The sequence below is a fragment of the Scyliorhinus torazame genome, chromosome 5, assembly GCF_047496885.1.
Source record: "Scyliorhinus torazame isolate Kashiwa2021f chromosome 5, sScyTor2.1, whole genome shotgun sequence".
In the NCBI taxonomy this organism is placed as follows: domain Eukaryota; kingdom Metazoa; phylum Chordata; class Chondrichthyes; order Carcharhiniformes; family Scyliorhinidae; genus Scyliorhinus; species Scyliorhinus torazame.
Window position 1 is genome coordinate 101,657,243 of NC_092711.1, and position 27,069 is coordinate 101,684,311.

The following is a 27,069-nucleotide window of genomic DNA, read 5'->3' on the forward strand; positions in this document are numbered from 1 at the left end:
TCCTTTGACCCAATTCTCACGAAACTGTTTAACATCGAACTTCCACAATCATATAATTTACAGTGCAGAACAGGTCATTCGGCACATCAAGGCTGCACTGGCCCTTGGAAAGAGCACTCTTCTCAAGCTGACACCTCCACCCTATGCCCATAACCCAATAACCCCATTTAACCCTTTTGGACACAAAGAGCAATTTAGCATGGCCAGTCCACCAAACCTGCACATCTTTGGACTGGGGGAAAACCGAGCACCCGAAGTAAACCCACGCAGACACGAGGAGGATGTGCAGACTCCGCACAGACAGTGACCCAAGCGGGAATAGAACCTGGGACAGTGGAGCTGTGAAACAACTGTGCTAACCACTGTGCTACTGTGCAGCTCCTGATTTATTGGATTCAAGTTCAAATACAAGCCACGATGAAGCATCTGCCTTGGTGGGGTTTGAACCTGCATTCTCAGAGAATTGTGCTGGGTCTCAGGATTACTCATCCAGTGACAATACCATTACACCATCACCTCCCCAGTCAAGCACTTTGCAGAGCTCGTCCGGCATATGAAGCCGGGACCTCTCCAATTTTGGAAACCCCCTCAGCGAAAATCATACCCCACGGTTTCGACGGTATCTCCATGGAATCAGTGTCTTTGTCCGTTTCCTCTTTGACAATCAAGTGAAGCTTGGTCCTCACACAGAACACGTGTATGGTTTCTCCCCTTAGTGAATAGTGTTTTTTTCAGGCTGTAACTGGTTAAAGCTCTTTCCACAGTCAGTTCACTGGAACACACTCACTCGGGTGTGTGTGTGTCACGGTGCTTTTCCAGTCACACTGATGTTTTAAATATTTTCCCACAAACAGAACAAACATTTTTCTTTCCACATTTATAGTCAGGATATTCAGGTCCTGATCAATTGAGTGACACTGTCGGATCTTAATGTGATATTTTGTTTGTGTTTCCTGTCTGAAAATCTTCTCCTAATGCCCTGGAAAAGGAGTTTGCAAAGCCACACTATCAGTACAGGATAGAAATTCAGAACAGACAATTCCAGTTTCTGGGGAACATTTTGTTTCTCTCTTCTGTCCCCAAAGCTGTAAATTCCCGTCCCACACACTCTCCTCCCTGGGCTGAAATCCAAATAAAGTATTCGATCATTATTTCTGTATCCTTTCACCAAAGTTATATAATTAGAGGTAAGAATATGCTTTATAAGTCACTTCATTCATGACTTGTGACAGACATTAATCTGAATCACCCTGACTGAGCAATTAGAATAACAGAGGTGAACCTTGTGTCTAGAACTGACTGTGTGGAGTTTTGATGAGCAATCGCGAAGGTCGTTCCTCGAAATCTTCCAGGGTTTCCTTTGTTCTTCCTCTCCCTCTCGAACTAAGTTATACCGGATATCAGACTTAGGGCCCATTCTGGTTTTCTTCCTGCTGACTAAATAACTTCAATCAAATATGGAGAAGACTGAATCCACTGTTTGGTCCCTGTTCCAATCTCCATTCCTGACATACCAACTCTATTCCTCTCCCTGGCAACAGTCTGAGACTTAGCCAGTCTCTTTGTAAACTTGATTTCATACTTAATCCAATATGAGCTTCTGACCTCATTGAATTTAGTGCAGAAGGTGGCCATTCGGCCCATCGAGTCTGCACCGGCCCTTGGAAAGAGCTCCCTAGCTCAGCCCACACCTCCACCTATCCCCGTAACCCCCCCTAACCTTTTTACATACTAAGGCAATTTACCATCGTCACCTCACGATTTGACAATCCCATTACACACCTGGCTGCTCTCCCACATTCTACCTCTGGAAACTTAAAGCAATCCAAAAGTCTGCTACCCATGTCTTAATTCACAGCAATTCCCTTTCCCCTATGATCCCTGTGCTCCGAGACTTGCATTCTCTCCCAGTCAATTCTCACCCTTGTTTTCAAATCCCTCCATGGCCTCGTTTCTCCCTGTGTCTGTCATCTCCTCCAGCCCCACAACCCCCTGAGATATCGGCACAGCTCTGATCCTGGACTCTTGCACACCCTCGATTCTAATTACTCCACCATGGTTTTAAGTTCCTTCGGCCCCAAGCACTGAATTCCCTCCCTAAACCTCCCCGTCTCCACCTCACTCACCTCCTTGAACTCTTTAAAACTCACCTCTTTGACCAAGTTTTTGGTCACCTGTCCTAATATCTCCTTTTGTGTCTGGGTGTCTCACTTTGTTTTATAATGTTCCTGTGAGGTTGACTGGGATGATTTATGATGTTAAAGGTGTTATATAAATAGAAGTTGTTGTTGTTGACTGTAACCCTGACCTCCTGTTTTACATCCCATTGGTTTCACAACAAACTCTATCTCTGATGTTTTGCCCCCTGCGGGTTTGCAGCCTCGATAAAGACGGCGGCCGTTAACTCCGGCCTGTCACCGGGAGCAGGCCGCAGCTCGATGCAAACACGGGCCCGGAAACTTCTCATTGGGGTTTGGAGCCTCCTCTGGGTCTCAGTGAATCCTCCGGGCCGAGTCTTGCATCGGCACTGCGCATGCTCCAGCGCACAATGCCCTGGGAATGATTGACGACAGCTTTCGTCCAATAGGAAAAGAGGGGCATGCCTGGGTGACCGGGCGGGGCGGCTGTTCCTCCAACCAATCGGAGTGAATGAAGGGCGGGGCTGAGCCCGGTCTCCCACGTGACTACGAGCATGCGCAGTGCCGATGATAGCTCAGGATTCAGGTGGTCGGGTGGAAATCCTTCGCCGGTCAGATCCCGCTCGGTGAGTCATGAGGGAGGGATGGGGCCGGTGGATGGGTCGGGAGGCTTCACAAACGCTCCGTGTCGGCCCCAAGCCCCGAAATCGAAGCTCGGATGCAGCAGTTGAACCGGCGAAAGCTGCTCGGGCTTTTCCCCGAGACAGGCCCGGGTGGACGAAGTGTGCGGCGGAGCGCATGCGTAGTGAGTGGGAGCCCCGGGTTTTGCTCGTAGGGAGTGAGCTCAGATTTACCTGAGGGATATCTGTACCCGCCGGGGTTAAATTACAAAGCTAGATTGCACAAAAGAGTCAGAGACATGATGACACAGAGAATAGCATTCAGCCCATTGAGTCCATGCTAGCTCTCTGGGGCAATCCAGTCAGTGCCATTCTCCTGCTCGATCCCTGTATGCTCACAGATTTATTTCCCTCAAATGTCTATCCAATTTCCTTTTGAAATCAAATGATTTATGTGTCTATTTTCAAACTCCCTCAGCAAGTATCAGGTCATTGCCGCTTGCTGTGTAAAAACATATCTCATATCACCTCATATCTCCTGTACCTTTTACATACAAACTCGGAACAGGCCACTCGGCCCCTCGAGCCTGCTCAGCATTCAATAAGATTGCGGCTGATCTCATTTGAACCTCAACTCCACATTCCTGCCTACCCCGATAACCTTTCACCCCTTTGCTCATCAAGAATCTATCCAGCTCTGTCTTAAAAATATTCAAGGACTCTGCTTCCGCTGCCTTTTAAGGACGTGATTTCCAAAGTCTTACAACCCTCGAGAATAAAAAGTCCTCATCTCCATCTGAAATGGGTGACTCCTTATTTTGAAACAGTGAAGCCCTCATTCTCGATTCTCCCACAAGAGGAAACATCCTCTCCACATCCAACTTGTCAACCCTCAGGATCTGATACAATACAATCCAGGTTTTACCCAAAACTTTAAATCTGTGTCCCAAGTGCTTCTTCGATCAGTAAATGGAAACAGAGTTTCTTTGTCCACCTGATGGAAATCTGGCATAATCTTGTGTACCTGAATCAAATCTGCCCTCAACCTCCTTTGCTGGAACCATTCTGGTAAATTTCCTCTGCACCTTCTCCAAGAACCTTCACATTCTTCCTGAAGAGTGGTGACCAGAGCTTTATAAAGATTAATAGAATAGAATTAGTACCATAGAATTCCTTCAGTGCAAAAGTGGGCCATTCGGCCCATCGGGTCTGCTCTCATTCTCTGAAAGGTCACCCTGCCTAGGCCCACACCCCCACCCTGTTCCTGTAACCCCATAGGTCCACCTAATCTGCACATCCCTGGACACTAACGAGCAATTTATCTAGACCAATCCACCTAACTTGCCCTTTGGACTGATGATGTGGAGATGCCGGCGTTGGACTGGGGTGAGCACAGTACGAAGTCTTACAACACCAGGTTAAAGTCCAACAGGTTTGTTTCGATGTCACTAGCTTTCGGAGCGCTGCTCCTTCCTCAGGTGAATGAAGAGGTCTGTTCCAGAAACACATATATAGAAAAATTCAAAGATGCCAAACGATGCTTGGAATGCGAGCATTAGCAGGTGATTAAATCTTTACAGATCCAGAGATGGGGTAACCCCAGGTTAAAGAGGTGTGAATTGTACCAAGCCAGGACAGTTGGTAGGATTTCGCAGGCCAGATGGTGGGGGATGAATGTAATGCGACATGAATCCCAGGTCCCGGTTGAGGCCGCACTCATGTGTGCGGAACTTGGCTATAAGTTTCTGCTCGGCGATTCTGCGTTGTCGCGGGTCCTGAAGGCCGCCTTGGAGAACGCTTACCCGGAGATCAGAGGCTGAATGCCCTTGACTGCTGAAGTGTTCCCCGACTGGAAGGGAACATTCCTGCCTGGTGATTGTTGCGCGATGTCCGTTCATTCGTTGTCGCAGCGTCTGCATGGTCTCGCCAATGTACCATGCTTCGGGACATCCTTTCCTGCAGCGTATGAGGTAGACAACGTTGGCCGAGTCGCACGAGTATGTACCGCGTACCTGGTGGGTGGTGTTCTCACGTGTAATAGAGGTATCCATGTCGATGATCTGGCACGTCTTGCAGAGATTGCCATGACAGGGTTGTGTGGTGTCGTGGTCACTGTTCTGAAGACTGGGTAGTTTGCTGCAAACAATGGTTCGTTTGAGGTTGCGCGGCTGTTTGAAGGCAAGTAGTGGGGGTGTGGGGATGACCTTGGCAAGATGTTCATCGTCATCAATGACGTGTTGAAGGCTGTGAAGAAGATGACGTAGTTCCTCCGCTCCGGGGAAGTACTGGACGACGAAGGGTATTCTGTCGGTTGTGTCCCATGTTTGTCTTCTGAGGAGGTCGGTCCGGTTTTTCGCTGTGGCGCGTTGGAACTGTCGATCGATGAGTCGAGTGCCATATCCCGTTCGTACGAGGGCATCTTTCAACGTCTGTAGATGTCTGTTACGCTCCTCCTCGTCTGAGCAGATCCTGTGTATACGGAGTGCTTGTCCATAGGGGATGGCTTCTTTAATGTGTTTAGGGTGGAAGCTGGAGAAGTGGAGCATCATGAGGTTATCCGTGGGTTTGCGGTAAAGCAAAGTGCTGAGGTGACCATCCTTGATGGAGACGAGTGTGTCCAAGAATGCAAGTGATTTTGGAGAGTAGTCCATGGTGAGTCTGATGGTTGGATGGAACTTATTAATGTCATCGTGTAGTCGTTTCAGTGATTCTTCGCCGTGGGTCCAAAGGAAAAAAATGTCATCGATGTATCTGGTGTATAACATCGGTTGAAGGTCCTGTGCGGTGAGTAGGTCCTGTTCAAACTTGTGCATGAAGATGTTGGCGTATTGGGGTGCGAATTTGGTCCCCATGGCTGTTCCGTGCGTCTGGATGAAGAACTTGTTGTCGAAGGTGAAGACGTTGTGATCCAGAATGAAGCGGATGAGTTGCAGAATTGCGTCTGGAGATTGGCAGTTGTCGGTGTTGAGTACTGAGGCTGTTGCAGCAATGCCGTCGTCATGGGGGATGCTGGTGTAGAGTGCCGAGACGTCCATTGTGACGAGGAATGTACCTGGTTCAACTGGTCCATGGGTGCTGAGTTTCTGTAGGAAGTCCGTCGTGTCGCGACAGAAGCTGGGTGTACCTTGTACGATGGGTTTCAAGATGCCCTCGATGTAGCCAGAGAGGTTCTCACACAGGGTCCCATTGCCTGAAACGATAGGGCGGCCTGGTGTGTTGGCCTTATGTATTTTCGGGAGGCAGTAGAGATCTCCAATGCGGGGAGTACGTGGGATGAGAGCACGTAGGGTACTCTGAAGATCTGGATCCAAGGTCTTGATCAGTCTGTTAAGTTGGCGGATGTGTTCCTTGGTCGGATCTGCGGGTAACAGTCTGTAGTGTTCTTGGTTGTTCCGTTGTCGGTATACTTCTTTGCAGTAGTCCGTTCTGTTCAGTACGACAGTGGCCCCCCCTTTTGTCTGCTGGTTTGATGACGATGCTGCGGTTGGTCTTGAGAGCGCGGATGGCATTGCGTTATGCTTGGGTGACGTTCGGGGCTGTCTTGTGAATGCGACTGATGAATCTGGCATTGACGCGACTCCTGACGGCTTGAGCAGACATGTCGAGTCTAAGGCAGCGGCCTTCCGGAGGGGTCCAATTCGACTCTTTCTTCTTCGGTTGCCACACCGCAGATCTCTCGGTCTGCTGTTCCGGTTCATTGGTAGTCTGCTTGGGTTCGCTGTTGGCCTCTTGGGGTCTGTGGAAGAATTCCCGGAGCCTCATTCGCCTGATGAATTCCTCCGTGTCTGCCGCGAGACTGATGGGGTCCATTTTGGTGGTGGTGCAGAAATTAAGCCCACTGCTGAGGACTTCGATTTCATCTGGTTGAAGGGTGTAGTCTGACAAGTTGACAATAGATTTCCCTGTATTGTTTTCTACTGTGACACCGGGGGTGGCTTGGTTGCTGCCGGTGGTAATGCCAAGTTTCTCAAGCTTTCCGTTCTTGGTATGCATATAGGTGGCATAGTATTGTCTCATCTGTTTGGCGGTGTTCCGCAGCTGGTCTGCTGCATCCTGAGCGCAAGTTGAGAATATGGCCTCTATCTTGGTTTCCAGGTTGCGTCGTCTGCTGTAGAGCTGGCGGACGAGGCGGTTGAGGAGTGTGAGAGAGGTGCGACGGCAGAGTCTCTCAGCGAAGTCTGTGTTGTAGGTCGACTTGAGTGGGTTTGTGATCTGTAGCCCTTTCGGGATCTTGTCTGCTTTCTTGCATCTTGCAACAGTCTTGCAACAGTCTTTGGACTGTTGGAGGAAACCTGGGCATCGGGTGGGAACCCACACAGACATGGGGAGAAAGTGCAAACTCCACACAGACCGTCACCAAGGCCGGAATTGAACCCGGGTCCCCGGCACTGTGAGACAGCAGTGCTAATCACTGTGTCACCAGAAGCATAGTTTCAGGATCAGTATTTCTATTTATGAAGCTCAAGGTCGAATATACTTTGCCAACTACTCTCTTAATATGTCTTGTAGATATATAAAATCCCTCTTCACCTCTTTCTCTCGCCTCCCAAAGAGGTCAATTGGGTTTTATAACAATCCTGCCATTTTCATGGTCACTTTTTCCCAGAGCCGGCCCCACAAGTGACCAGATTCATTCAGCTCAATTTCAAATCTGCCTTTGTGTTTTTGTGGGTTCTCTCACTCCCTATTTTCTGTTTTTAAATCAGTTTCACAGGGTGTTCGAAGGGGACGCTTCAAAGTCCGGAAACTCAAACCAAACATCACATCAGGATCTGACAAGAGTCCTCTATTTATCATATCCTGAATATCAGCGGATTTCGAACATGGAAGGAAAAAGCATCATTCACAGTGGGGAGAAACCGTTCTTGATTTGTGTGTGTGGACGAGGATTCGCTCTGTCATCAGGCCTCACAAGCCACAAATGCAGTCACACCGAGGCGAAACCGTGGAAATGTCCGGACTGTGGGAAAGGATTCACTGTCCCATCCAAGCTGGAAACACATCAATGCAGTCACACTGGAGAGAGACCATTCACCTGCTCAGAGTATGGGGAGGGATTCACTCAGTCATCCACTTTTTCCACAGACCAGCGAGTTTACACTGGGGAGAGGCCATTCACCTGCTCAGAGTGTGGGAAGAGATTTACTTTTTCAGTCCACCTGCTGAGTCACCAGCGAATTCACACTGATGAGAGACCGTTTCATTGTCCAGACTGCGGAAAGTGCTATAAACGTTCTGGGGAACTGATTCGCCATCAACGTGTTCACACTGACGAGAGACCGTTCAGGTGCTCTCACTGCGGGACTGGGTTCAGGCAATCATCTGACCTCACTGTACATCAGCGAAGTCACACTGGGGAGGCACCATTTGCCTGCTCCCAGTGTGGGAAGGGATTCACGCGATCATCTAACCTGCAGAGGCACCAGCGAATTCACACTGGAGAGAGGCCATTCACCTGCTCCAAGTGTGGGAAGCGATTCACGCAATCATCTGACCTGCAGAGGCACCAGCGAATTCACACAGGAGAGAGGCCATTCACCTGCTTCAAGTGTGGGAATGTATTCACCACTTCATCCCATCTCCTGAGACACCAACAAGGCCACAAGTAACTGCAGTGATTGGATTTTGCTGTTCCTCACATTCAGGACTGAACCATGTTCATTTGGGTCTTTGCTCATTTACAGGGGCTAATATTCTGGTAAGAAGTCAAATAAATTAATTTGTGTTAAACGTGCAGTGTTGCAACATTTTAATATCTCTGACACAAGTTAGTTCCTTCTGAAGTACTCTCGCTCTTCCCTGTCTCTTCCATCCTCACCGCCAACAAGAAGTGTGAGGAGCTTTTGGAGCTTCTTTGTGAATGAGATTGAGTAAATCCGATCAGCCGCCTCTGCTGCTTCCCTCCCTTCCACGAGCCCACCGGACCAAACTGTCTCTAAATTTCATCCTTTCCCGAGCCCTGAACCCACATCTTTCTCCAGTTTCTCTCCCATCTCCCCTCATGCCCTCTCAGAGCTCATCTTGTCCATGAGACCAGCTCCTGCTCCATCGACCCTATTCCCACTGAGCTACTGATCAGCCAACTGTCCATGGATATTGTCAACATTTCTCTCTCTTCAGGTACTGAGCCTCTGTCCTTCAAATCTGCCGTCATCACCCCCTCCTCAATAAAACAAATCCTTGACCCTGCCATCCTGACAAATTACTGTCCCGTCCCTCTCCTCTCCAAACTATTTGATCATGTTGTCACCTCCCAAATCCTTGCCCATCTTCCCCAGAACTCCCATGTTTGAATCCCTTCAATCAGGTTTCTGCCTGTCACAGTAGTGAAATACAGGAGACAAACCAAATCTTTCTCAGAGAGAAGACAGACAATCCGGGAGCTTGGATGCAAGGGTGGCACGGTAGCACAGTGGGTAGCACTGTTGCTTCACAACGCCAGGGTCCTGGGGTTGATTCCCAGCTTGGGTCACTGTCTGTGTGGAGTCTGCACGTTTTCCCCGTGTCTGCGTGGGTTTCTTCCGGGTGCTCCGGTTTCCTCCCACAGTCCAAAGATGTGCAGGTTAGGTGGATTGACTATGCTGTATTGCCCTTTGTGTCCAGAAATGTTCGGTGGGGTTACTGGGTTACGGGGATAAGGTGGAGATGTGGGCTGAAGTAGGATGCTCTTTCGAAGGGCTGGTGCAGACCTGATGGGCCGAATGGCCTCCTTCTGCACTGTAAATTCTCTGATTCTATGAGGTGAGATTATCCTTTCTGAGCTCCAGCCAGGTGATGTTAAACACTCGGGCGGGAAAGGCAAAAATCTACAATGTGTTTAAAACAGCTGATTTATTTCACCAATATCGAGAATGTTAACTCCAGTCCCTTACAGAGGTTATTATTTCAATCTAAACTCCTTGGTCATTGATCTCTCTAGTCATAGAATTAGAATCATACATTATTGAATTTACAATGCAGAAGGAGACCATTCGGCCCATCGAGTCTGCACCAGCCCTTAACCCCACTTAAGCCCACACCTCCACCTGTTCCCACAACCCAGTAACCCCACCTAACCTTTTTGGACACGGGCAATTTAGCATGGCCAATCCACCTAACCTGCACATCTAATCATCGCCCCTTGACATTCACTGGCATTACAATTGCTGAATACCCCGCAATCAACATCCTGGGGGTGCTATTGATCAGAAACTGAACTGGACAAACCACATTAATACTACCAGGCTACCAGGGCAGGTCAAAGGCTAGGAATCCTAAGGCGAGTAACTCACCTCCTGCAAACTTCATCTTTAACCTCTAGATTTGATTAATGGACCACGAACTGTAATTCTATGAATGATGATCAGATTGATTTCAGTTTTGTGATAACCAATGAATCGTCTCACTTTATAATTGATGAATGCAGTGACCAGGATGTGCTCTCCACAGGACTGGGATGCCCTGTCATGTCTTTATTTATTCAGTTATTAATTGACTGAAGCAACAATAAACTTCAGGTTAAAATAAATAAAACAGTTATATTCCAGGTCTCGTCCAAGAAAGGATTCTTGGCTGCCTGATCGATCTATCCAGCTACCTGTGGATAGGCACTCCAATGCCTCCCTGTTGCTCTCCAGTTCTTAGTCTCATCGTATTTATAGTTCATTCCCTTGTCTTGTTTTCACTCTGAAATTCATTATCTCTCACCGTTTGTGGCACAGTGGTTAACACTGATACTTCAAAGCGCCAGGGTCCCAGGATCGATTCCCAGCTTGGATGTAATGCAAAACAAGGCCAGCAGCGCAGGTTCAATTTCCGTACCAGCTTACCCCAACAGGCAACGGAATGTGGCGACTTGGGGCTTTTCACAGTAACTTCATACTTGTGACAATAAAAGATTATTATTATGCCTGTGCGGAGTCTACACGTTCTCTCCGTGTCTGCCTGGATTTCCTCCAGGTACTCCGGTTTCCTCCCTCAAGACCTGAAAGAAGTGCTTGTTAGGTGAATCGGACATTCTGAATTCTCCCTCTGTGTACCTGAAAAAGCGCTGCAGTTTAAAAAAGATTGAATTCCATTTGCAATTGTTTTGCCCATCTGACCAGTCCACTGATATCTTCCTGCAGTCCATGGCTTTCTCCCGCAATGTCAACCATACGTAGAATTGTTGCCTCATCTGCAAATTTCATAATCATTAATATGTACCAGAGAACTGTGGAACCCCACTGGAAACAGGCGTCCTGACATCATTCAGTCCTGGATGTGATTCACAGCAGCAATAACAGCAGAATCCATCCCCTGCTGTCGCCTGTGAACTTGCTGATGTCTCAGCAGGTTGTTTGACTGAGCGAATCCCCTCCCACACACACAGCAGGTGTACGGCCTCTCCCCACTGTGAACCATGTGTCAGCAGATTCCATTTACTTTTAAATCCCTTCTCGCAATCAGAGCATTTGAAAGGTCTCTGATCAGTGTGAGTAAGTTGGTGTGTAGTCAGGTGGGATGACTGAGTGAACTTCTTGTCACACACGGGGCAAGTGTATGGTCTCTGTCCAGTGTGAACCCACTGGTGTATCAGAAGGTCGGATAAATCAATTAATTCCTGCCCCCACACACGGCAGGAGAACGGTCTCTCCCCAGTGTGAACTCAATGGTGTCTCAGAAGGTGGGCTAACCGAGTGAATCCCTTCCCACACGGAGCAGTGAACAGCCTCTCCCCAGTGTGTGTGTGTTGGTGTTTCAGAAGATCCCTTTCACATTTAAATGTTTTCTCACATTCAGAACAATTAAAAGGTCTCTTATCAGTGTGAACAAATTACTCTGACTTGAGGTTCGATGCACAAGTGTATCTCTTCCCACACACGGAGCAGGTGAACGGCCTCTCCTCAGTGTGAGTGTGTTGATGTATCAATAAATAATTTTTACTTTTAAAGGTCTTCTCACATTCAGAACAAGGAAACAGTCTCTGATCAGTGTGAACATATTGTGTCCAGAGGCTCGATGACTGAGTGAATCCTTTCCCACACACGGAGCAGGTGAATGGCCTCTCTCCAGTGTGAGTGTGTTGATGTAACAGTAAATTATTTCTGCTTTTAAAGTTTTTTTCACAGTCAGCACATTTAAATGGTCTCTGGTCAAAGTGGACCTGATGGTGAGTTCGGAGCTTTGATAAAGTATTAAATCCCGTACCAGCTTCCCTGAACAGGCGCCGGAATGTGGCGACCCGGGGCTTTTCACAGTAACTTCATTTGAAGCCTACTTGTGACAAGCGATTTTCATTTTTCAAATCCCTTCCCACATTCCAGACAGGTGAAAGGCATCTCACCACTGTGAACATGCTGGTGTGTGATGAGGTGTGATAACTGAGTGAATCCCTTCCCACACATGGAGCAAGTGAATGGCGTTTCCCCGGTGTGAATGCATTGATGAGTTTCCAATTTAGACGGGTTATTGAATCCCATCCCACAGTCCCCACATTTCCACGGTTTCACCATGGTTATCAGGTGTAGGTGAGATGCAGATTTGAGGTCACTATCAGATCAGCCATGATGTTATCAAATGGTGCAACAGTCTCACAGGGATGAATGTCCAATTGCTGCTTCATGATTTCTATTGTGCAAATGTCCTTTTGTCTCTTCAGCTTGGATTCAGTTTGTTGTGGGCAAATTCTCCACTTCTATCCCCTAGTAAAAGTAGTTTACAAAAGTCCTCAATGTCAATCCAGGATAGAAATTCTGAAAGAGACAATTCTAGTTTCTCTGGAACAATTTTTCCTCACTTGTTCCCCCAAAGCTGTAAATCCCTGTCCCACACAGTCTCCCTCCTCCCTGGGCTGAAATCCAAACCCATCTCAGCATCTACACCATTTCTTTCCTGCACTCCCAGTTTTGTCCCACCGTCTCCTGTGCCTGAGTTCAGTTCTCCAGCTCCTGCCTGCAGTCTGACAATAAAATCAATGGGCCTTATTGGGGTTTGGGGCCTCCAAGGGGTGTTTGTGCATCGTCCCCACCCACCTGCCAGGGTTTCCTTCCTTGCCAGAGATCAGAGTCCTCATTGATTTGAGTGCAAAGTGGAAGCTCTTATTTATTATCCCCATCCTCTGATATGAACCATCCTCCAGTGTCTGAAGCAGGATGGTGCCCGTTAACCTGGGCCTGTTCCCGGGAGGGAGAAGCTCCGCAGCTGCAAACCAGGGAGTTGACAATGATTGTGAAGGGTTTGCTCCAGTTCCCAATGCCCGGGGACTGATTGACGGCAGGTTTGGACCAATAGGGAAATGGGGTGGGGCTGAAGGAACGAAGGAGAGCGGCTGGCCCTCCACCGAACCAGAGTGAATGGGAGGTGGGGCTCTCGCTCCGTACGCATGCGCCTGCGTCACGCTTCGTCCACCCGAGCCTGTGGGGAAAAGCCCGAGCAGCTTCCGCCGGTTCAGCTGCTGTATCAGAGCTTCGATTTCAGGGTTTGGGGACCTGCACGGGGTTTTTATGAAGCCGCCTGACACATCCGCCGGCTCTATCCCTCCCTCACGACTTACCCGGCGGTATCAGATCGACTGAGAATTTCCAAACAACTGCCTCAACCGGAGCTACTCCAGGCACTGCGCATGCTCCAGCTCGCCATGCCCGGGGAGTGATTGACGGCAGATCCGGGCAAATTGGAATAAGGGGCAGTACTGGAGGACCGAGCGGGAGCAGCTGGTCCTCCAACTAATCGGAGTGAATGAGGGGCAGGGCTGAGTGCGGATCTCCCTCATTGGCTGAAACTCTGCATCATTTTGAAAGCTGATTTGTCTCAACTCCAGGAGAAAACTGGACCTTTCTGTTTGTGGCTTTAAACAGATTATTCATGTTGTTCCAGGAAAGTGGGCCTGTGGAATATCAGGTTGGACACAGCACACCGTCAGCCTGCGGTTTCACGCTGGGTAAAGAATTTGCAAACAAGGCAAGAGAATAAACAATTAATGGTAGGACCCTAGAGGATCAGAGGGACCTTGGTGGGCATATCCATCGGTCCCTGAAGACAGGAGGCTAGATAGATAGGGTGATTAAAAAGTAATATGGAGGGCAGCACTGCAGTCTCACGGGCATAGATTTCAGGTAATGGCAGGAGGTTTATAAGAGATGCGAAGAAAAACTTTTTCACCCAAAGGGTGGTGGGAATCTGGAACTCACTGCCTGAAAGTGTGGTAGAGACGGGAACCTTCACAACATTTAAGAAGTATTTAGGTGAGCATTTGAAATGCCATTGCATGGAAGGCTACGGACTGAGTGCTGGAAAATGGGATTAGAGTAAATAGGTGCTTGATAGCTGGTGGAGACACGATGGGTTAAAGCGCCTCTTTCACTCTCTGACTCTAATCGTACCATTCAAATCACTCAATAGAATTCTCAGGAACCACATTGGAGAGGAAGGTTGCTTACACCTAATGATAAGCAGCACTCGCACAAGCAGCAAGACATATAACTTTGGTCAGACAAGATTTTCCCATTTGAAATCCATTTGACTATTCATTGTTATGTTTATCTTTTCCAGATTTAAAAAATTCCCTCCTTTACTCAGGATTTGATTATTTACCAATGTGAAGCTAATTGTTTCATAATTTCCTGGGCATGTTCTGTCCACCATTTTAAATATAGGAATTACATTACTGAGCTGCCAGTCTTTTAGAACTGATCCTTTTTAATGAATTATTAAATATGCGCAGTAATGTCTCTCCCTGCGAATCTTTTAAAATACGTGGATGTAATCCATTTGGATCAGGGGTTTTATCCCCTTTGAGTTTGATTAGTGTAATCAATAATCACCTCATCATTCAATGTCCTGTTGACCTGTTCTATCTTCCTGGGAAACAATGATGCAAAGTAATGATTTAATATTTCTGATATTTCTATATCGTTCCTAGAGGTATTATCCTGCCTGAACCTTAATGCTCCCTAATGCTTCACAGCGGCAGGGTCCCAGGTTCGATTCACGGCTTAGGTCACTGTCTGTGCGGAGTCTGCACGTTCTCCCTGTGTCTCTGTGGGTTTCCTCCGGGTGCTCCGGTTTCCTCCCACAAGTCCCGAAAGACGTGCTGTTAGGCAATTTGGACATTATGAATTCTCCCTCAGTGTACCCGAACAGGCGCCAAAATGTGGTGATGAGGGGCATTTCACAGTAACTTCATTGCAGTGTTAATGTAAGCCTCTATGTGACAATAAAGATTATTATTATTTACTTTCCTCCTAACATTAACTGGCTGGAGTTTAATCTTCAAGATATATGTTGGTTTTTGTGTTGGTAGGGTCCCTTTTTAAAAGCCATCATCTGTGATATTATCCTTCGATTTAAGAACTCCCAAAGAAACTGGTGAACAATAAAATTATGAATTTTACTTCAGTCCTAAATTGTTTTTGTAAAAAACTCTGCAATTCCTCTGATTAACATCTCCAATTAGAAAATGCTGATCAATCCTTACTAACTGACACATTCTTCACAGTGACACCTCCATTACGAAAGTAAATTATCAAAGAAAATATAACAGGTCAATATTTTACAAGAAAATCAATAAAATAATAATAAGAATCTTTATTGTCATAATTAGGCATACATTAACACTGCAATGAAGTTACTGTGAAAATCCCCTAATCGCCACACTCCGGCGCCTGTTCAGGTGAATGTTCAATTCACCTAACAAGCACGTCTTTCGGGGAGAACGTACAGACTGCACAGGCAGTGACCCAAGCGGGAATCGAACCCGGGACCCTGGTGCTGTGAAGCAACAGTGCTAACCACTGTGCTGCCATTCTGCCCTAATGATGCTGTTTGATGCGCACATTGTCACGATAGTGACCGATTGGCAGCAACCTCTTTCCAGTCATTACAATCAATGCTTATTACATAAGTGGATAATGAACAGGAGTGGAGTAAATTCAGAGACAGGCAAGGCAGCACCCAGTTATTAGCCTTGACCAGAACATCAACTTTTTCAGCATTGTTTCTCCAGAGTTATCGAAGCTCTCGAATGTCTCGCAGGAAGGAATCGCGGGTTTAGGTGCTGATGGATATCCTGGTGCATCCTCAGCCACCAATAGTAATTATATATAAAATCAAGGATTTGAAATACGTGAAGGTAGGAGGTATGATCAATAAGTTTGCAGATGGAAAATTGTTGGTGCAGCAACTAGCGAGGATAAAAGCCTTAAATCACGGGATGATACAGATGGGCTGGTCATATGGGGTCAGAACTGTTGCAAATGGAATTTAACCAGGAAGTGTGGTAGCCCTTGCACAAAGTCAGTACAGATATGATAGAACATAGAAAAATACAGCACAGAACAGGCCCTTCGGCCCACGATGTTGTGCCAAACCTTTGTCCTAGATTAATCATAGATTATCATAGAATTTACAGTGCAGAAGGAGGCCATTCGGCCCATCGAGTCTGCACCGGCTCTTGGAAAGAGCACCCTACCCAAGGACAACACTTACACCCTATCCCCATAACCCAGTAACTCCACCCAACACTAAGGTCAATTTTGGACACTAAGGGCAATTTATCATGGCCAATCCATCCAACATGCACATCTTTGGACTGGGCGGAAACCGGAGCACCTGGAGGAAACCCACGCACACACGGGGAGAATGTGCAGACTCCGCACAGACAGTGACCCAAGCCGGAATCGAACCTGGGATCCTGGAGCTGTGAAGCAATTGTCCTATCCACAATGCTACCGCGCTGCCCTTAAGAATAAATTAATCTACACAATTTCATTCTACCGTAATCCATGTACCTATCCAATAACTGCTTGAAGGTCCCTAATTTTGCCGACTCAACTACTTCCACAGACAGTGCATTCCATGCCCCCACTACTCTCTGGGTAAAGAACCTACCTCTGACATCCCCCCTATATCTTCCACCATTCACCTTAAATTTATGTCCCCTTGTAATGGTTTGTTCCACCCGGGGGAAAATTCTCTGACTGTCTACTCTATCTATTCGCCTGATCATCTTATAAACCCTTATCAAGTCACCCCTCATCCTTCTCCGTTCCAATGAGAAAAGACCTAGCACCCTCAACCTTTCCTCGTAAGACCTACTCTCCATTCCAGGCAACATCCTGGTAAGTCTCCTTTGCACCTTTTCCAAAGCTTCCACATCCTTCCTAAAATGAGGCGACCAGAACTGTACACTGCTCCAAATGTTGCTGTACCAAGGTTTTGTGCAGCTGCATCATCACTTCACGGCTCTTAAATTCAATCCCCCTGTTAATGAGCGCTAGCACACCATAGGCCTTCTTCACAGCTATATCCACTTGAGTGGCAACTTTCAAAGATGTATGAACATAGACCCCAAGATCTCTCTGCTCCTCCACATTGCCAAGAATCCTACCATCAACCCTGTATTCCGCATTTATATTTGTCCTTCCAAAATGGACAACCTCACACTTTGTTCCGAGTGACTTCCATCTGTGCTGGATCATTCTAGAAAACACTGAACATTCAGTATGACGAGCAAGAGGGAAGATGCAGGAATTACTGATTCTGGAAGTGAACCCAGCAAGAGTTTGCATCTTCTGGGGAGGAGAGAGGAAGGACCCATTGGGGAAAAAAACACCTTGAAGTTCTGAATTATTCCACAGGAGAGCAGCATTTGATCAATTTGAGAAATGGAGAATAGCAGAATACCCATTGACAATAAATTGTTTGATTATTTTCGCAATTGGTGACCAAGTTATTTTGTATTAACTGTTTCAATGGTGCGGCTATTACCCAACATTCCCCGCGTCTGTGAATGTGCCCTATTCATTCCACGGAGCCCAGTGCGCAGATGCAATGTTGGGTTATATCTGGAGCATGCGCAGTGTCACTTTGCTAGGAGGTCTGCGAGTGCGGGAGCGGCTGTTTCGGGCGGTGAGGCATGGAGCCGGGAGTCGGGGTGGGGAGGGAGTGAAGGCTTCATAAACACCCTCTGCTTGTCACAAGCCCGGAAAAAGACCCTGCAAATCCCGCGTTTGCAGCTGCAGAGTTTTTATCCGGTATCAGGCCCAGTTCCACGGCCGCCATCTTTGTTTAGCGGCGCGGCTGAGGGGCCATCTTGATGACGTAACAGAGACGGTGCTTCAGGATCCCGGTGACCAGAAGAGAAAATCATTGTCTCGATGATTGACAGCCCCCCCCCCCCCCGAGCGCGGGGAGGTGCTACTGGCATGTGTGGCAATCGGAAGAACAGAAGAACATCAGAATTAGCAGCAGGAGTAGGCCATTCGGCCTATTGACACTGCTCTGCCATTCAATAAACGCTGATCCGAATGTGCCATTAATTACATTTTCCTGTCTGCCCCCAAAACTTGACTCCCCAGTAGATAAAAAAAAGACAAACTCAGGTTTGAGTATATTCAGTGACCCAGCGCCACTGCTCTCTGTGAAAGAGAATTCCACAAACTCAGCTTTGACAAAGAGTCATCCAGACTCAAAACGTTAGCTCCCTTTTCTCTCCACAGATGCTGTCAGACCTGCTGAGATTGTCCAGTATTTTCTGTTTTTGTTTCAGATTCCAGCATCCGCAGTAATTTGCTTTTATCCACAGACTGATGACCCTCTGAGGGAAGACATTTCTCCTTATCTCAGTATCAAATTGGAGAATTCTTATCTTTAAACTGTCCCCCTTAGTTCTTGAATCCCCATTTGGGAAAATATTCTTTCATCAAAACCCCTCAGAATCTTAGATGTTTCAATAAGATCACCTCTCATTCTTCTAAACTCCATCGGGTACAGACCAAACAGGCTCAATCTTGCTCCATAAAACAAACTCTCCCATCCCAGGAATCAGACTAGTGAAACTTCACTGAACTGCCTCCAAATCAAGTAAAACCCTCATTAAATAATCCTGGGACATGAGCACAGCTGTCTCGCGGCACCGAGGTCCCAGGTTCGATCCTGGCTCTGAGTCACTGCCCGTGTGGAGTTTGCACATTCTCCCCGTGTTTGCATGGGTTTCACCCCCACAACCCAAAGATGTGCAGGGTAGGTGGATTGACCATGCTAAACTGTCCCTTAATTGGAAAAAATGAATTGGGTACTCTGAATTTAAAAAAAAAAATAATCCTGGGACTGGCAACTAGGGGAGAGAATGTTTGGAACTTCTATCCTGGACTCGAAGAGTGATGGATTTTGGAAAGTCCTTTTACCGGCGGTTAGGAGAGGATTTACACCCAGCAAATTCAAACCAAGATAAATGTTTGTCTGATCTTAATTTCTAACCTCGACTAACATTTCTGACCATTGTAATTTCCTTTTACAGCTGCTTCCAAAGCTTCTGATATCTTTCCAGCCAAAGGTTGCAGCAGGAGATTGTGAACTTGAAAACACCAAAATTGTGACAGAGGTGAGTATTATTATTATTATTTTTTATGATAAATTTAGGGTACCCAATTATTTGTTTCCAATTAAGGGGCAATTTAGCATGGCCAATCTGAAGCTGGCACTCCCAGTGCAGACTTTGGTGTTATGAGGTTGTTGCCGTGGTGGAGAGTGGCTGTTGCTGCTGTCTCCCTCTCCCACTCCCTCTCCCTCTCTCTCCCTCTCTCTCTCTATTGCTGCTGCTGTTGCTCAGTTTTCTGCCTGTGTCCAGTGCTGGTTGCTGCCTGGAGGAAGGAGAGGGGAGAGAAGGACGGAGCGAGGAGAGAAGGACAACAACAAGGAGGTAACTTCAAAAACAAGATGGGAGTAAAGCCCTTTGGACTGCTTGTTTGCTGGGCCTCTCCCGGGTTGAGTGCCCGGCCCAGTCTTCCCAACTGATAACATCTGCCTTCAGCAAGGACAAAATCCTCCTTATTCTAACCAGTGTGCTTGTTCCAGGGCAGAGGGATCGAGTGGGCAGTGTGTTTGCTGAGCCCCCTCCTGGACTGAAGACCCCACACACCAGCAGGGAGGAGGTGGATTCTATTGGGTGGTCGTTCCAGGGTTGCAGCACGGACTGTGTTTTTGCTGAGTCCTACTTGGGCCGAAGACCTCGTGAACCAGCGCCACTTACCTCCTTGTGAACCTGCTCTGGGCCTGGCGAAGCGCGTCATTTGTAGTTCCAGGCAGCTGGCGACCGAGGGGGTCATCCGGTCAGACTATTTACTCCTTTTCCGCGGCTACATTCGCAGCTGGGTGCCCTAGAAAGGGAGCATGCGGTGTCCATGGGCACCATCAAAGCCTGCCATGCCCGGTGGGCACCGCAGGGTTTGGGGTGCTTTATTGACCCCTTTCAATGCACTCTCATTTGACGTTTTTAAGTTTCTGCTGGTCTTTGTTACGTTCGGGCAGTGCCCCTAACGGGAGCGGCCCTTTTTGCTTTGTCCCTAAGTTTGTTTCCTTTGTTCTATTTTGTTGGTGGATCTCAAAAGAGTGGCCAATCCACCTGGCCTGCACATCTTTGGGTTGTGGGGGTAAGACCCACGGAGACAGGGGGAGAATGTGCAAACTCCACACGGCAGTGACCCAGGGCCAGGATTGAACTTGGGTCCTCAGCACCGTGAGGCAGCAGTACTAAGCACTGCCACCGTGCCACCCTTTGTCATGATGTTTCCATTCCTATTTTATCACACACCTCCCAGTGACACTCATTGTAACACATAAACTTCAAAATATCATTGCTACCTTGCATCTTGCCCTCCTATTATTGTCTGATGATAACAGTAACAGAGTAACACACACCAAAATTGGAATATCAGATAGGTTGTTGTCTAATAAATAATAGTAACAGAGTAACACACACCAAAATTGGAATATCAGATAGGTTGTTGTCTAATAAATAATAGTAACAGAGTAACACACACCAAAATTGGAATATCGGATAGGTTGTTGTCTAATAATAATAGTAACAGAGTAACACACATCAGATTTGGAATAACAGGCAGGGTATTGTCTAATCATGACAGAGTTACGGGGGTGGCTCGGTAGTTAGCACTGTTGCCTCAAGCACCAGGTACCTGGGTTTGATTCTGACCTTGGGTCACTGTCTGTGTGGAGTTTGCACATTCTTCCCGTGGCTGCGTAGATTTCCTCCCACAGTCCAAAGATGTGCAGGTTAGGTGGATTGGCTGTGCTAAATTGTCACTGGGTGGGGTTACAGGGTTAGGGTGGGGGATTGGTCACGGTAGGATGCTCTTTCAGAGGGTCAGTGCAGACTCGATGCGCCAAATGGCCTCCTTCAGCACTGTAGGGAATCTGTGATTCTACACTGGATCCAATGATGTGTTCACTCACACACTGCAGCCTGACTTATTGGAACAGACACTATGTTTGTTCCTCTCAAAGTGAGTGAATCCTTTGCTGTTTATCCTCTGGGCCCCATCTCCACTATTATTGTCTGATTGTCCCACTGAGACTCTCACTTATTATTGGACAATCATCGAGTCAGCCTGAGCCTGTGGCCGCTTTCATCATTTCACCGCTTTCTGTAACCGTCACAATAGCCCGACATCAGCCGATTCGTAAGCCCACTTGCTACTGGTGCCTGATACAGCAACCGTACCCAATCAGTGAAGCCCTGACCAAACCCGAGCCTTCCGAACTCCTCCCACAAATAATTCCACTCCACCCGACAAAAGGCCTTCTCCCTCTGAGGGCATCATGATAACGTTTAAGAGCCTTCTAACATTAGCCGTGAGTTCCTAGCCCTTTCCAAATCCCGTCTGGTCTTCCCCTACCACCCCCGGGACACAGTCCTCTATCCTTGTGGCCAATATCTTAGCCAGCAGTTTGGCATCCAATTCAATAGGGTGATTGGTCTGTATGACCCGCATTGCTCAGGGTCCTTCTCCCGTTTCAGAATCAATGAGATCGAGGCCTGCGACATTGTTGGAGGAAGGACCCTTGCCTCATTAAATGCCCTCACCAGCAGTGGGCCCAATATCTCCGAGAACTTCTTGTAGAATTCCACCGGGTAGCCGTCCGGCTCCGGGGCCTTGCCCGACTGCATGACCTCCAGCCCCTCCATTATTTCCTCAATTTCAATTGGGGCTCCCAGCCCTTCCACCAGTTCTTCCTCCACCCTCGGGAACCTCAACTGGCCCAAGAACTGCCTCATCCCCTCCACCCCAGCCGGGGGTTCCGAATCGTATAACTTGCTATAAATGTCCTTAAACACCTCATTCACCCCCACTGGGTCCAGGGCCGCATTCCCACCTCTGTTCTTTACTCTCCCTATCTGCCTGGCTGCCTCCCTTTTCCTCAGCTGGTGCGCTAACATTCTGTTGGCCTTTTCCCCAAACTCATACACCGCTCCCCTTGCCTTCCTCAGTTGCTCCACTGCTTTCCCTGTAGATAACAGCCCAAACCTCATCTGTAACCTCTGCCGCTCCTTCAATAACCCCCCGTCCGGGGCTTCCGCATATCTCCTATCCACCTGGAGTATCTCCCTAACCAACCTATCCCTCCCTGATCCTTCCACCTTTTCTCTACGGGCCCGTATCAAAATTAATTCCCCTCTAACCGCTGTCTTCAGAGCTTCCCACACCGCTGCTGCCGAGACTTCCCCTGTATCATTTATTTCCAGATTGTTCTGGATGGACTTGCTCACCCGCCCACAGACCTCCTCATCTGCGAATAGTCCCACATCCAACCTCCATAACGGACGCTGCCCTCTCTCCATACTAACCCGTAGATCCACCCAATGTGGGGCTGATCCTACAGAGCAGAAGGAGGCCATTCGGCCCATCGAGTCTGCACTGATTCTCTGAAAGGACACCCTGCCTAGGCCCACACCCCTACCCTGTCCCTGTGACCCCATAGCCCCACCTAACCTACACATCCCTGGACATTAAGGGGCAATTTATCAAGGCCAATCCAAGTAACTTGTTCTTCTTTGGATTGTTGGAGGAAACCGAGCACCGGGTGGAAACCCACGCAGACACGGGGAGACAGTGCATACTCTACACAGACAGTCACCATGGCCGGAATTGAACCCGGGCCCCTGGCGCTGTGAGGCAGCAGTGCTAATCACTGTGCCACCAGAAGCATAGTTTCTTTATCAATATTACTGTTTATGAAGCTCAAGATTGAATTTGTTTTGCCAACTACTCTCTTATTATGTCTTGTCGATATACAAAATCCCTCTTCAGCTCTTTCTCTCTCCTCCCAAAGAGGCCAGTTGGGTTTTGATGACAACCCAGCAGTTTTCCTGGTCATTTGTTTCCAGTGCTGGCCCCACAAGTGACCAGATTCATTCAGCTCATTTTCACAACCTGCTTTTGTGTTTTTGTGGGTTCTCTCTCACTCCCTATTTTCTGTTTCCAATCAGTTTCACCGGGTGTTCGAAGGTGAGGCTTCCAAGTCCGGAAACTCAAACCAAGCATCACATCAGGATCTGACCGAGTCCTCTATTTATCATATCCTGAATATAAGCGGATTTTGAACATGGAAGGAAAAAGCATCGTTCACAGTGGGGAGAAACCGTACACGTGTTGTGTGTGTGGACGAGGATTCAGTCGATCATCAGGCCTCACAAGCCACAAATGTAGTCACACTGAGGAGAAACCGTGGAAATGTGGGGACTGTGGGAAAGGATTCACTTCCCCATCCAAGCTGGAAACTCATCGGCGCAGTCACACTGGGGATAGACCATTCACCTGCTCCAAGTGTGGGAAGGGATTTGCTCATTCATCGAACCTGCTGAGACACCAGCGACTTCACACTGGGGAGAAACCATTCACCTGCTCAGAGTGTGGGAAGGGATTCACTCAGTCATCTGCTCTGTCCACACATCAACGAGTTCACTCCAGGGAGAGACCATTTACCTGCTCAGTGTGTGGGAAGGGATTTACAATTTCAGCCAACCTGCTGAGACACCAACAAGTTCACACTGATGAGAGACCATTTCAGTGTCCAGACTGCGAGAAGTGTTATAAAAGTTCTGGGGAACTGATGTGCCATCAACGTGTTCACACTGACGAGAGACCGTTTCGGTGCTCTAACTGTGGGACGGGGTTCAGACACTCATCTCAGCTCACTGGACATCAGCGAATTCACACTGGGGAAAGACCGTTTACCTGCTCTCAGTGTGGAAAGGGATTCACCACTTCATACCACCTGCTGAGACACCAACGAGGCCACAAGTAACCACAGTGATTGGATTTTACTGTTACTCACATTCAGGACTGAACCATGTTCATTTGGGTCTCTTTCTCTTTATGACAAACTCCAGCCCATTTACAGGAGCTAATATTCTGCGTAAAAGTCAAATAAATTAGATTTGTGTTAGATACGCAGTGTGCTGAAATGTTTTAATATCTGACACAAGTTACTTCCTTTTGAAGTACTCTCGCTCTCCCGTCTCTTCCATCCTCACCTCCAACAAGACGTGTGAGGAGCTTGTGGAGCTTCTTTGAGACTGAGATTGAGTAAATCCGATCAGCTGCCTCTGCTGCTTCCCTCCCTTCCACGAGCCCACCGGACCAAACTGTCTCTAAATTTCATCCTTTCCCGAGCACTGAACCCACATCTTTCTCTAGTTTCTCTCCCATCTCCCCTCATGCCCTCTCAGAGCTCATCTTGTCCATGAGACCAGCTCCTGCTCCATCGACCCTATTCCCACTGAGCTACTGATCAGCTAACTACCCTGTGTCCATGGATATTGTCAACATTTCTCTCTCTTCAGGTACTGTCCCTCTGTCCTTCAAATCTGCCATCATCACCCCCTCCTCAATAAAACAAACCCTTGACCCTGCCATCCTTACAAATTACTGCCCCATCCTCAGCCTCCCTCGCCTCTCCAAACTCTTTGAACATGTTGTCACCTCCCAAATCCTTGCCCATCTTTCCCAGAACTCCCATGTTTGAATCTTTCAAACAGGTCTCTGCCCTGTCACAGTAATGAAATATGTTCATACGACCAGAAGACAAGGGTGGCAGCACTGTCATTATCGAGAGACAATACCTTCTGGAGACAGACAGACAACTAAACAACACAAATCACAACACACAGCTACCTAGACCCATACACCCGAGACAGGAAGAAGAATTGGAGACGGACTGGAAGAACTCAAAGACTCCAGACACATTAACCAAAAACAACAGGTAGAACTAAGGAAGTTCTACCTGCTCCCTAAAATACCCAAACACATGGACAGTACGAGGGAAATAGCACCAGACAAACCCATCAGATCAAACTGAGAGAGAAAATCCGACAGAATTATAGAATTTACAGTGCAGAAGGAGGCCATTTGGGCCATCGAGCCTGCACCGACCCTTGGAAAGAGCACCCTACTTCAGTCTATGCCTCCACCCTGTCCCCGTAACCCAACTAACCTTTTTTTGGATACTGAGGGGCAATTTAGCATAGCCAATCCACTTAACCTGCACATCTTTGGACGGTGGAGAAAACTGGAGCACCCAGAAGGAACACACAGACTGTGGGAACACACAGACTGTGCAAACTCCACACAGTCACCTAAGGCTGGAATTGAACCCAGGTCAGGGGATCAGGGGTTATGGGGAGAAGACAGGAGAATGGGGATGAGAAAATATGAGCCATGATTGAATGGCGGAGCAGATTCGATGGGCCAAGTGGCCTAATTCTCCTCCTATGTCTTATGGTCTTATAGGTCGCTGGCGCTATGATGCAGCAGTGCTAACCACTGTGCCACATCTGTGGCGAGAGAAACAGAGTTAATGTTTGTTGTTGCCTGCTGTAACAGTTCTGTAGAACAGTCAATGGAATCTTAAAAAGTCCATTGAAGTGAAAAGAAGTAGAAAGAAAGTGTTAGAGGTTTGACACAGGAAGAAGGTTTAATCTGTGTGAAGCTCAATCTACATTCGCAAAGTTTGCAGTCTGATTGTCCATCCGGTCCACCAAATCTTCCCATTGGTTAACACCACTCAGACAGGAAATGAGGTTTTGGAACCCGCTCCTACGTGGCCAATGGGAAGAACTCAAAATGATGCAGAGTCTCAGTACGAAGTCTTACAACACCAGGTTAAAGTCCAACAGGTTTGTTTCGATGTCACCAGCTTTCGGAGCGCTGCTCCTTCCTCAGGTGAATGAAGAGGTCTGTTCCAGAAACACATATATAGACAAATTCAAAGATGCCACACAATGCTTGGAATGCGAGGTGATTAAATCTTTACAGATCCAGAGATGGGGTAACCCCAGGTTAAAGAGGTGTGAATTGTACCAAGCCAGGACAGTTGGTAGGATTTTGCAGGCCAGATGGTGGGGGATGAATGTAATGCGACATGAATCCCAGGTCCCGGTTGAGGCCGCACTCATGTGTGCGGAACTTGGCTATAAGTTTCTGCTCGGCGATTCTGCGTTGTCGAGAGTCTCAGTCAATGAGGTAGATCGGGATCAGCCCCGCCCCTCATTCACTCAAATTGGTTGGAGGATCAGCCACTCCCGCTAGGTCCTCCAACACCGCCCCCTCTTCCTATTGGTCTGCAGCTGCCGTCAATCACACCCAGGGCATTGTGATGCGGAGCATGCGCAGTGTGGCTGCTGGACATGGATTTCGGCGCTTGTTTGTCCTGGAGAAGCGAAGTCAGCGTCAGGCGGTGGGTGGGAGGATTTGGAAACACTTTGTGGATCCGCAAACCCTTCACAATCATTGTCAGCTCCTTGGTTTGCAGCTACGGGGTTTCTCCCTCCCTCCCGGGAACAGGCCCAGGTTAATGGGCACCATCCTGCTTCAGACACTGGAGGATGGTTCACATCACAGGACAGGGGAGGGGGACAAGAAATATGTGCTCACACTTTGCACTCAAATCAATGAGGACTCTGATCTCTGGTAAGGAAGGAAACCCTGTCAGGTGGGCGGGGAGGATTCACGAACACCCGCTGGAGGCCCCAAACCCCCAATAAGACCCATTGATTTTATTATCAGTCTGCAGACAGGACCTGGCGAACTGAACCCAGGCAGAGGAGAGGGAGGGAGAAAACGGAGTGGAGGAAAGAAATGGTGCAGATGGTGAGATGGGTTTGGATTTCAGCCCAGGGAGTGTGTGGGGGACGGGGATTTACAGCTTTGGGGGAACAAGAGAGGAAAAGATGTTCCTGATAAACTAGAATTGTCTGTTCAGAATTTATATCCTGGACTGACAGTGATGACCTTTGTAAACTCTTTTTACAGGATATTGGAAGTGGAGGATTGGCCGACAGAAAACTCAAAACAAACTTCACATCGAGCTCTCACAGAATCACTCAATCCATTACAACCTCAACATCATCAAAATTTGAATGTGGAAGGTGAAATGTTTGTCTGTTCTGTCTCTGGGAAAAGATTTCAAGCATCAGTGACTGGAAAAGCGGCGAGACGCACATAACACCCGGGTGTGAGTGTTCCTGTGAAGTGACTGTGGAAAGAGCTTTAACC

General features: G+C 47.8%; 1 protein-coding gene across 5 annotated transcripts; it reads left to right on the plus strand.

Annotated features, from left to right (window-relative positions):
- Window positions 1-2,775: 2,775 nt before the first annotated feature.
- On the plus strand, window positions 2,776-27,019 carry LOC140419245 (uncharacterized). 5 transcript variants are annotated; one of them, XM_072503067.1, is made up of 4 exons: window positions 2,776-2,943; window positions 7,465-8,288; window positions 23,323-23,817; window positions 26,827-27,019. In XM_072503067.1, the coding sequence occupies exons 1-4, from the start codon at window positions 2,857-2,859 to the stop codon at window positions 27,017-27,019; spliced, it is 1,599 nt and encodes a 532-aa protein (XP_072359168.1). In that variant the 5' UTR covers window positions 2,776-2,856. The 5 variants fall into 5 exon arrangements, 1 of the variants encoding a protein (XP_072359168.1); XR_011945646.1 differs by lacking the exons at window positions 2,776-2,943; window positions 7,465-8,288; window positions 23,323-23,817 and adding exons at window positions 17,589-17,626; window positions 19,017-19,100; window positions 19,574-19,827 and having other exon boundaries at window positions 26,827-26,952; XR_011945644.1 differs by lacking the exons at window positions 2,776-2,943; window positions 7,465-8,288; window positions 23,323-23,817; window positions 26,827-27,019 and adding exons at window positions 17,589-17,626; window positions 19,017-19,100; window positions 19,574-19,827; window positions 23,004-23,129.
- Window positions 27,020-27,069: the final 50 nt, after the last annotated feature.

Bases quoted from the DNA above. Each gene is read 5' to 3' on its own strand.
- LOC140419245 (XM_072503067.1), top strand. From the start codon at position 2,857: ATGCAGCAGTTGAACCGGCGAAAGCTGCTCGGGCTTTTCCCCGAGACA. The intron at 2,944-7,464 runs GTGAGTGGGAGC...TTTTTAAATCAG, and splicing joins TGCGGCGGAGCGCATGCGTA to TTTCACAGGGTGTTCGAAGG. The intron at 23,818-26,826 runs GTAACCACAGTG...CTCTTTTTACAG, and splicing joins AGACACCAACGAGGCCACAA to GATATTGGAAGTGGAGGATT.